The 11,772-nt window shown below is 37.9% G+C and overlaps 2 protein-coding genes across 2 annotated transcripts; one reads left to right on the plus strand and one right to left on the minus strand.

Annotated features, from left to right (window-relative positions):
- Nucleotides 1-207: 207 nt before the first annotated feature.
- On the plus strand, nt 208-8,825 carry LOC122015485 (pyruvate kinase 1, cytosolic-like). Its single transcript, XM_042572394.1, has 16 exons — nt 208-430; nt 2,770-2,866; nt 2,978-3,075; nt 4,349-4,504; nt 5,251-5,328; nt 5,418-5,549; nt 6,104-6,184; nt 6,497-6,565; nt 6,644-6,733; nt 7,453-7,597; nt 7,679-7,767; nt 7,871-7,966; nt 8,066-8,133; nt 8,212-8,311; nt 8,389-8,445; nt 8,533-8,825. Exons 1-16 carry the CDS (start codon nt 362-364, stop codon nt 8,683-8,685), a joined length of 1,578 nt encoding a protein of 525 aa, XP_042428328.1. The 5' UTR covers nt 208-361; the 3' UTR covers nt 8,686-8,825.
- On the minus strand, nt 8,769-9,698 carry LOC122015486 (NAD(P)H-quinone oxidoreductase subunit T, chloroplastic-like). Its single transcript, XM_042572395.1, has 2 exons — nt 9,357-9,698; nt 8,769-9,259 (listed from the first exon to the last, which is right to left on the minus strand). Exons 1-2 carry the CDS (start codon nt 9,665-9,667, stop codon nt 8,839-8,841), a joined length of 732 nt encoding a protein of 243 aa, XP_042428329.1. The 5' UTR covers nt 9,668-9,698; the 3' UTR covers nt 8,769-8,838.
- Between the last annotated feature and the right edge of the window lie 2,074 nt (nt 9,699-11,772).

Below are 11,772 nucleotides of genomic sequence, written 5' to 3' on the forward strand. Positions count from 1 at the left end.
TTATAATTATTACTATAAATTTTAAATGAATAGGTCAAATTCACATTTCCGATCTATATATACTCTAAAAGATCAATTTCCGATCCATATATACTCTATAAAAACAACCCTTGGATAGTCACTGATTATGTAATTTATATAATCTGGACACCCGTGAGGAGACTTGTGATCACCTTTTTAGAAAGTGTTAACAATGCAGGTCCAAAATGAAATTTGCAGTCGTTGATAAATAAAAAGTAAACCCCGGTACTTTATTCTTCGCCATCGGGCATTTCTTCGCGTCTCTCCGATTTTCACGCCAACCGCTGCTCATCAGAGACGCAAAGTTCGACGATCGGATTCGGAACCCTAACCTGCCACAATGCACACCGGCCAGATGCTGCTTGAGGAACCTGTGCGCCTCGCCTCTGTGCTCGCGCCGCCCAAGATCGTGAGACCTCTCTTTCGATCTCCGTTTATTGGATTCCATCCGCACCTTTTCTGATCCATTTTCAGTTTCCTTGCTCGATCGTCTGATGAATTATATGGTTTTCTTGTGGCCTTTGTGGATCATACATCTGTCGTTGTTTTGTATGTGATTCTGTTGTTTGGTTTAGATTTTGTCTTCTTGTGGGTTTGTCAGTTTTTTTTTTCTTCCTCATTATTTCTTTTTGCCTATGTGTTATGTGCCGTTTAATGCTTGACTTTTAAGATATTGAGGTTTAATTTTCCCTGAGTCTTCGTCTCTATTTATATCCCTACTATAATTGTCGATTTTTTTGTAGTCCTTTTTTGTCCAACTATTGGTGGATTTATGGAGAAGGAAAGATGATAATTTTCGATGAGGAAAGTATATAAATTTGGTCAAGTTTATTCCGACAGGCATGGGAATTCGGATGCAATAAGATCATATGGATCATTAAAAAATTTATTATAGCTTAGAGGTTCCTTTTTTCTTATTGATGTTTATAATACAAGCACTTCACATTAATCAATTAAAGAGAATAGGGGAGGCTAACTGCATCTTAATTCTTATGGACTCGTCAAATTTATCAACCATTTTCTTTCCTAATCCATCTTTGAAGTTGCATAGGTATTGTTTTTTGAAATCAGTAGTTACGATGGAGGTGGAAGCAGACCTCCCAAAAGGCGAGATTTCTTAGTGATTGGATCAGCAGTCTCTTCTTGTGAAATCTCTTGGCTCCGGATCACAGCGGGTACAATAGAAAGTTGTTCCAAATGAAACCATAGGTCTAGTGTTGGAGACATCTTATGCAGTATTTGTGCCAATAATTTATCCTGACCGTTCATCTCTATGTATCTCCCTGCTATCATTTATTTTTTGTAATAGTTTTTTGGCCAACTATTGGTGGACTTTTATGGAGACGGAAAGATGATGATTTTTGATGAAGATAGTCAGTGCATACATGAAAAGTTGGTCATTGATTATTCCGAGAGGCATGGGAGTTTGGATGCTCTATAATCAGATGGGTCATTAAGAAAATTATTATATGTTAGAGGTTTCTCTCTGTTTATTTAGGGGCTGGATTGGTCACCGGATTAGTCCGTCCGAAAAGCTTGATACCTGGATTACCAAAATAAAAATAAAAATATCTTTTGCAATAACAAATTGTAGAGAAGAAGGGAGGCTAATTGCATCATATAGACATGTCAAATCTAACAACCAGTTTCATGAAGGAGGATCAAGGTCACATGGAAAGTGGACTGACTCAGTTATAGAAGTATCTGAAGGCCAACTACAGTGTTCCAGACACTTACTTTAAGTCTATAAAAGGAGAATCAAGGTCACATGGAAAAGAGTGGCTCCGATTGATTCACTGAAGCATTTAAAGACCTGACTTCCTCTTGAAAAATATGAGAAGACCAACTATAGTCCTCTATGAAGCATAGGGTGACAAGTTTGTCTGCCCTATGATCATGGGGATGACAACCAATACCTTCCTTTTTAAGCAGCAAAATCACCATAAAATGTATCAAGTGCTTTATTTACAAAGAATATTTGGGAAATTAGAGTTTATCCACCAACAATAGCCAAGTTGGACTTTTCCCTCTTGTTTTTGATGTATACTTTGCCCACTCATGGTTAATAAAGTTGACACTTTACCCACCTTATTGTCACTTATCTAAATGAGATTATGTTTTCTATTTGTGGTTCTATTTATTACGTTTCCCACTCTTAGTTAAGACCTTTTACTTCTATGTGTGGTATCTTCTATGTTTTTACACTAAATATAGTCATAAAAACGCAGGTGGATAGTGATGCTGATAACCTCATAGATTTATCAATGGTGCTGAAGTGATACATAAAATAAACATTTCTCAAATGGGAATACTATCCCTTTATGGTTTTACACCCAATATACTCCTAAAACACAGGTGGATAGTGATGCTGATGATGCCATAACTTTTAATCAAAGGAGATGGAGTGAAACATAAAATAAACAGTTCCCAAATGGGAATTGCGCTATCCCTCTACGGTTTTATGCCAAAGATACTGATGAAAACATAGATGGATAGCGATGCTGTTGATGTCATAACTTTTATTCAAAAGTGCTGAAGTGATTCATAAAATAAACAGGTCTCAAATGGGAATCGGACTATCTAGAGCTAGTGGCTAAATAGTACATTTCCTAAAAGATTGTTTGGGGACAATGCTTTCTTGGAAATCTAAGTGACAACTTACATGCATGAGTTAAAATTTTGACTAGCTCTACTGCACTTTTCTTAGTTGTTTGTTGTCATTGTATTAATTTTTCAATAAAATGCCAGAAGTTCTTTCCATCATTGACTAAAATTGTTGGGACACTTGGGCCAAGATCACGATCAGTGGAAACACTTGAGGCATGCCTCAAAGCTGGAATGTCAGGTTTGTCCTCTTTTTCTTGTATATATTGATTGGAGTTATGTTTTTATTATGTCTCATGATTCTCTTTCACGTGACTAAATTGTTCATGCTATACCATTTTTGTTTCTCAAGTTGCACGATTCGATTTTTCTGGGTCAAATGCGGAATACCATCAGGAGACTCTTGACAATTTGAGGATTGCTGTGAGCAATATCAAGAAGCCATGCGCTGTAAGTGAATACCCCACATCTTTTTTACATCTTTGGTAAGGCTGTCTAAAATATTGAAACATCTAATATTGAACTTATTAATCAAATCTACTTAAGAATGCTTGAGCAGTGCCTTTGTGGAAGCTTAAACATTAATGTAGAATCACTATGGAAATAAAATCATTTATTAAATTGTTACATATCATAGATTACTCACAGTGAAAAGTTACATCATTTTCTTAGGGAATTGTCTAATCTCCCTCTCTGGTTTATCTAGTTCACTTAATTGTAAAATGTGCAAGTGTAGCTATACTTTTCTAGCTTCGCCGTTTCTTTTGCTTGATTATTGATTCGCATTCTAGAACACACTATAACCTAGAGGCTGGTGGGGTATTCACTATGTATGTTAAAGCAGTTTTAACTCAAGAACCTTTCCCTTGTATTCTTCATTGATGATGGATCTGCAGCTCGAACGATTGTAGCTTATGAAGGCTTGGAGTGCATGGATGCCACGCATATCTATAAATAAACAATTTACTATTTTCTTGCATCAAAAAGTCTGTAGAAACAATCATCTTGCGTATGTTGACCTTCTTTAACTTGTTCACTTTAAGGCGAGATCTCTTATATGTTGTTGTATAGACATCAAATCATTTGAAATTATTTATATATGCCTTATTTAGTTATTTATTAAATGTTTTAGGAAACAACCTAGGTGGCCACAAAGGCATCTGTAGTAGGAAACCACATCCCATATTGCATGTGTGATATATGTGGTTGGCTAATATGCAGTCTTTTTATGATGACATATGCAGCCTACAAATGCAAACATCTAAAAAATATTGAAATTGTTGTTCTTTCAGATCAAATATCCCCTCTCAAATAATCAGAGCTTCTATGGTTCTTTACTCTTTCCTAGAACATTATTTTGTGCGGTCACTTAGCCACATGTGCCAGAAACTACATCAGCTTTATGTACCTATGCTTGAACCTGACTTATGTGGTTTTGTCCATAGGATATAACTCCCTTCTGGAATGCACTCTTAGTTTCAGAATTTTCAAAGCTTCATTTTGTCTTGAGACATGTGCCTTGCCTTGTTCAATCATAGTTCTTTACCTTTTTTGAACACGACAATATAATGTTAACTTTGTCTTGCACTTTACAGCAAGTTGTGCTTTTTTAATCTTCCACTAATGATAATTTTCTTTGCATTTGTTCGTCCTTGCTGCTACTATGATTTTATTGAACTATTTGAAAAGCTGTAACTGATCGTCTTCTGCCCTATCACTGTAGGTTATGCTAGACACTGTGGGTCCTGAACTTCAAGTTTGCAACACATCCGGTGAACCAATTGAGTTAAAATCTGGTAACAACGTCACTTTAACTCCAGATGGTTCTAGAGTTCCGTCAGCTGAAGTTTTGCCCATAAATATCTCTGATCTGGCAAAGGTAAGAATCAATTACTTTTTTGACATTTTATGCCTCGTTACTAGCATCACACATAAGTAGAAGATACTAGAATTTAGCACTTTTCTAAAGCAATTTGTTTCGTCCAACGTGACAAGAAATTGTACCAAGCCGTAAGCTTTTTTAGTAGTTTAGCAGAAAAGAAATTACAGACCTTTTTTCTCCCCCAATTTAGTCGTAGTAAACTATAACCTGGGAACATGCCATGGAAAATGGATTTTTTTTTAAATAATATTTTATAGACACATTTTGCACACTTACAAAAACACAAAGTTTCGCACATAATTTATAGTTATATACTACGACATTTAAATCTTGCACTATTTTAGAAGTATGCTTTGGAGCATTTGAATGAAAGATGCCAAAGGATCAAATTCTCTGAAATCAATTTTTCTTGTGATTAATATCAATTAAATCAAATATCTTGCAAGTGTACCAATTTTTTTTTTTTCAACATTGATAATCGAAGTAAAATACAAATGTTAAGAAGCTAGAGTAGTTTGTGGCATGGAAAATGTTGCTGCCAGAAAATTGATTTAGCACGTGCCATCAAACACCCATTAGAGGCTGGAGGTATGAAAATGAGGAAAACAACTACAGTTAAGCAATAATACTTTTTTAATTGCTACTATTTACATGTGTATAATCATCATTTTTTTGTTTTCCTAGTTTGCAGTGACTTTATATTTCCTTTTTTGGTTAATTGTGACTGTTCCTTGAAACCACAGGCAGTAAAAAAGGGCGATACTGTTTTTATAGGTCAGTATCTTTTCACTGGAAGTGAGTCAACATCTGTATGGCTTGAGGTGATTCTGTTAGGCTTGATTTTCCCGAGCATTTTCTTCTTTTACTTTTAAGAATCCTCCTGTCTAAAGAATGTGTAACTTATCGACAGGTTGTGGATACAGTCGGTGATGATGTAAATTGTCTTGTGAAGAACAGTGCTACACTTGCTGGGTCCATCTTCACCATGCACGTGTCACAAGTTTCTATCAATTTACCAACTCTTGGTAGTAGAGATAAGCAGGTTAGTGTCAGAACACAGAAGTACTGATTGTTCATATTGATAAATTTTCCAGTTTGGCCAGTTCTGCATAGCTTGTTTCTAGATAAATTTGACCAAGGTTGACAGATAATAGTCGACTCCAAATAGTTGAGATTTGAATGGTGTGATGACAAGGATAATGACGAAAATGATGATGACGACAATGCAAGAGAATTCTAATTTTCTTTATAGCCTGCATGGAGTCTATTAAAAAGACAACGCTAGAATAATTGCAAGTTCATGGTGGTTAGCTTAAAATACCATGAATTTAGATATTTGAAGTTTTTTTTTTTTACAAATGAAGTAACTTAATGTTTTCCAGTTTATCAAATCTGTTCAAAAGTCAATCCACTAGTTATGTTTATTCTTAAGATGGCATTGCCTCTGAAATCTTATCTAAGATGGTTGTGGTAACTGTTTTCTTTCATCGTGCATCATCAGATAGACAAACCTCCCTGTAAACCACTTTCATTCCTTTTTGTTTCCTGTAGCAATTTTTGATTGATTATTCAACAACTGATCTGGTACCATTTTAGGTGATTTCATCTTGGGCTTTACAAAACAATGTTGACATCATTTCCCTATCTTACACTCGTCATGCAGAGGATGTGCGTGAGGTGAGCTTCTTTAATCGCTTTGTTTACCCACGCTTTACAAGCATGGCACCAGAAATAATTGGAAATGCTGAGTCATTTTAAAAATCCTCTAAATTATGTCAGAATATATATATATATATATATAGTAGGGATTTTAATATGTATTTCAATCAGTGGACTATCTCAACAATTCATCCACAGATTTAAGTAGTTTTTTGTTGTTTACAGTTGATAGTTACATGGTTTTAACTGAAGATTGTAATGATTAGTGTTGCTTTGATGATTTTTTAATACCATTGTTATCTGAGCACCAGCTTTATCTGTTATTTGCAGCTTAGAGAATTTCTTAGATCTCAAAATCTCCACTACACACAGATTTATGCCAAAATTGAGAATTTTGAGGTAGTCACTTTTACCTTATAGTTTTTTTTATTCTTCTTTCATCTCTAATCTCTCTTATGTTTTTATTCCCTTCTTTAGGGTTTTGAACATTTTGATGAGATTCTCCAAGAAGCAGATGGTATAATTCTTTCGCGAGGGAACCTGGGGATAGATCTTCCTCCAGAAAAGGTTTTTCCATCACAAATGCAGCTGTTAATAGTATCTTAACTAAATAGCTGCATGATTACTCATCATTAGCACTATTTAAAAGATGATCTATATTGCTGATTGAATATGTGCATTGAAGGACCACATAATTTTTTCTTCAGGGAAACTGGAGCTAGATCTCCCTCCCAATATTTTGCGTTGTCCACATATCTATTTAATTGTAATGCTTTACATGTAGCCAAGTATTAGATATGCAAGGTACATATAATGTCTGTCAGCCAGCATACTGTTTAGGTAGGACTAACACGAGGTTGCTGATTACAGTCGAGTTCATGGACGATAATCAAAATAAGTCATGCCAGTTAATTAATTAATTAATCAAACTAGTCCTTTAAAAAAAGAAAATTATATATTCTGAAAAGGAGAAGAATATGATCATAACAAATTTAATGAATATTTAGTATATATATTGATATGTTATATAATTCACTCTTAGAGGAATCGGTACTTGTGAATATTTTTTGCACACAATCTATGCTTTGGTGTTGTGAGTGCTAAACACTTGTTGATTAGTACTAAACAATTTATTGTTTATATAGACTTTCCTTATATTATGCAACACAAAACTTTAGTATATGGATTGTTAGGTTGATTAAATTGACATGCTATGTGATAAATGTAGATCTATCCTTTTATGCTTGTACTAGATGAGTGCTCCAATTGCTTAAATATGTGTTCAGGTGTTTATTTATCAGAAGACTGCTGTTAAAAAGTGCAACATGGCTGGAAAGCCTGCGATAATCACTAGAGTGGTTGACAGTATGGTTGACAATTTGCGCCCAACTCGTGCAGAGGCGACTGACGTAGCAAACGCAGTTTTGGATGGTTTGTTACTATTTCTGATCAAATAAAGTTTGTTTGGTATCATTTTCAACTTCGATGAAATGGCAACATTTTCAAATCCAGGTACCGATGGTATACTATTAGGTGCAGAGACTCTGCGAGGTCTCTATCCTGTTGAAACCATAAGGACTGTTGGCCAGATCTGCTCAGAAGTATGTTCAGTATTACAAATCAGAATTGTGGCGACAGCAATTTCATAGCGCTATCTATTCCTTTATTTTATAAATTATAAGCAAACATCATCCTTTTTTGTAGGCTGAGAGTGTATACAACCAAGCTCATCAGTTTAAAAAGATAATACAATATGTTGGAGAACCAATGTCGCATGAAGAATCTGTTGCATCATCAGCAGTAAGTACATCTGAAATGCTGTTATTTAAAACTTGTAACTTGTAACCAATGTCAAAGTGCTAATGGATTCTTTCGCCTTTTGTTATCATTATAATCAAGGTGCGTGCGGCAGTTAAAGTCAAAGCGTCTGTGATTATCGCGTTTACTACCACAGGAACTGCTCCCAGGTAATTTGATCTTAGCAAGCTGCGATGCTGCAGTGACAATCTTTCGTATACCTGAATTCAAACGTTGCGCTGTTGCAGATTGGTAGCTAAGTATAGACCTCCAATGCCTGTTTTGGCTCTCGTCTTTCCGCAAGAAAAAATCGACTCGTTGAACTCAAATGCTCTAAGCACCATAAAGGTACTAAAGTTTTTTTTTTTTTTTTCTCTTTGAGCAAACAAGTTTCAGATCGTGTTGTTTCGAATTATTGTTTCCAGGCTAGGCAGTGTCAAGCATTAAGAGGCATCTATCCGATTCTGGCCATTTCTAGCTCGGTAAGTTATCGAGTGTTTCGATACATGGAAGGTGTAATAAGAGATCCATGAGCAAGGATCATAATGTTCTTGCTACTACGGTTGCAGGGGGAGATCAACCTCAAGGAGGAGGTCGCTCTGAAACTTGCTCTGGACTATGGCAGATCGGTGGGCATTCTGAAGCCTTACGATCGGGCAGTTATCTTCGAGAAGATCGGCGACTCTGCCGTCGTCAAGATCGTCGAGTTTGAAGATTCTTGAACAATTTCTGAACAATTTCACTCATCATCAACTACATTTTATGCTATGATTGCTCTTTAACAATAATGAGCTCACAATAAAAGTGAATGAAAAAGGACAAATTATTCACTTGGATTTACTGGATTTTACAGATTCATGTCTCTTTTTATGTTATTAATATGATTCCTTGAATAGAACAACAAAGATGATGCTGCAGATGGAGATGAGAATGATTACTACGTCGACGGTGAGCGCCGTCAAGGCCTGGTCGCTGAGCTTCATGTTCTTGCCGCCGAGGCGGTCGACGGTGTCGGGGATGGAGACCCAGTCGCGGACGTCTTGCTCGTAGGGGTCCTCCAGCTCCATCCTCATCTGGCGCAGGCGGCGGCTCTCCGCCTCCTGCGCCAGCGTCCAGTCGTAGAACCGCCGGCGCTCCTCGTCGCTCAGCACGTTGTAGGCCTCCCGTAGCTGGACGAACTTCTCCGACGCCGACTTCAGCGGAAGCGCCGTCGTGTCCGGGTGGTACTCTTTCGACAGCCGCCGGTACGCCGCCTTGATCTCCTCCATGTCCGCCTCCGCCGACACCCCCAGAAACCTGACGGCACGCCGTCGTCGTGTTTTCTTAGCCATGCTATCGAGGTGTTCGACAAATCGAAAGGAATAAGAGAGGAAGCGGCGTCGCGCCGACTTACTGATAGTGGGAGGTGGTCGCTGTGTTGATGAGGTCGGCGAATCTTTCTCCGAGGCGTTCCTCTTCTTTCTTAGTTGCAGTAGCATCGTTATCGCCGTCCGGCTTCTTGGTTTTGCCGCCGACCCAGCCTTCGTCGGGGCTGGACCAGTGGATTCTGGTGTCGACGCGGCGCTTGCGTGGGGGTTCGCCGGAGGAGGAGCCGGGGGAGTCGGAGGAGACGGCGTAGATGGGGCGGAGAGCAGGAGGAGTTGCGCGTGTAGCTCGACGGCAGAAGAGCGGGGGAAAGGAAGGCGACGCAGTGGATGCCGCCATTGAGAAAGGCCAATGGATTGTCGCTTGGGGGCGGCTGGGACCGGAATAAAATGACTTATTTTATTTATTTTTTAAAAATAAGATAAATAAAGGCAGATCGAATTGGATATATTGTGTGATGGATATCAAAGCGTGGGATCCGTACTCTGCATTTAGGACCATAAATATATAATCAACCAAAATTTCTATTTGTTTATATTATAGCTAAAATATTACTTTAAAGTTCACAATGTAGGATAGGTTCAGAGGTGTTAATTCGCCTGCCATGAGTTGAGTGAGTGAGTGAGTGAGTGTATGTGTGTGTGTATATATATATATATAGGAATGATCATAGTTTACAAAATCGCGATCCGGATCGTAGGATCGTACGATCCTAAGACCCAAAATCGATCCAGAATCGTGCAGAATCGAGTTTTGCAGCAGGATCGCAGCAGGATCGGTAGGATCGGAACAGGATCGGTAGGATCGTAACAGGATCGAAGCAGAATCGGAGCAGGATCGGTGGAAGCTTTGAGAGGTCATAACTTTTGACTCGGATTGAACCACGGGGCCTATAATATATCAAATCAAAGCTTGTTCAGAGATCTTTAATAAATTTCAAAGTTTATCATTAACCACCCTATTTCAAACCCAAAAAATATTATTTAAATCCTTTTCGGATGTCTAGAAGATTTTATCTTTTTTTATTATATTTTTTTCATCTTGTTAGGGTTTTAAATTATTTAAACATATATTTAATTATTTTTGAGTTAGTTTTTTATCAATAATATTATGTCATTTTCCCCCAAAAATAATGAATTTTTGGATGTCTATTGTCTAGTATTGTGTAACATCAATCAATTTTTAGAAGATTATTTTCGACGTTCATATTTGAATCAATGGATCCAATAACTTTTGCTATGTACGTTAGGTGCTTTATTGGCCTTTAAATTGGATCATCTTATAAACCAAGGAAATATTTTTGACGTTGAATGTGTTATTATTATTGTGTTAATAGAAATTTTATATTCTTTCATTTTATGATATGAAAATATAAATATTATTACTATGTGAGAATAGTAGTTAAATTACTAGTTAATTTAAATTTGTACATGTAGTAATGTAATCTAAGGTGTTGAGTGTAAATGATTGCATATATATGCAAAATTAGTTATCTATTTATATGTAAATGAGTTTTTAAAGTATTTTTTCTAATTATTAATCATGTATGATAAGATTTTAAGGGTTTTTGGTAGGATCGTACGATTCTACGATCCGATCCTGACCGATCCGATCCTGACCCTAAATCGATTCTACGTAGGATCGCGATTCTACAAACTATGGGAATGATATTTGCCGCGATAACTCGCCGCGATACATATCCGCGACATTGTTGGCAGCCCTCGTGGCCACCTCCACCTTAGCGCTCTCTCTCCGCGACGCGAATGAAATCCACTCGGGCCAAAACTTGTTCCTCGCGTGCCCTAACAAGCTCTCCCCTGCCGTTTTCTCTTCTCCCTCCCCAGCCCTAACTTCTTCGAAATCGCCGCAGCCCATTCTCCCTCCTCGCTGAAGCAGCAACGGCACCCTCCCCAGCCCCAACTCCTTCGAAAGCGTCGCAACCCCTTCTTCCCCCTCGCTGAAGCAGCAACGGCACCCTCCCCAGCCCCTTCTTCCCCTTCGCTGAAGCAACAACTGTTCTTCCTCAACGAGGCTCGTCTCCCTCAGCGTTCGGGAGAAAGGATAGGGGATCAGTCTGTGGACCGATCCACCTATAGCCTGATCGGTCCATAGACCGATCAGGCTATAGGTGGATCGGTCCACAGACCGATCAGTAATTCCCGTTTCCTCCTGATCGGTCCACAGACCGATCATTCGCGTCGCGGAGAGAGAGCGCTGAGGTGGAGGTGGCCACGAGGGCTGCCAACAGTGTCGCGGATATGTATCGCGGCGAGTTGTCGCAGCAAATATCATTCCTCATATATATATATATATATATATATAGTCTTGATGTCCTGCGCGATGTGCACAGTGCGCGAAAAACAATACTGTACGTGTCGTGTAGGAGATCAAGCTTTGTTTTTTTTTTTAATATTTTAAATTTAAAAAATTAATTAAAAAAATTA

This window comes from Zingiber officinale, chromosome 8B, assembly GCF_018446385.1.
Source record: "Zingiber officinale cultivar Zhangliang chromosome 8B, Zo_v1.1, whole genome shotgun sequence".
Taxonomy (NCBI): Eukaryota; Viridiplantae; Streptophyta; class Magnoliopsida; order Zingiberales; family Zingiberaceae; genus Zingiber; species Zingiber officinale.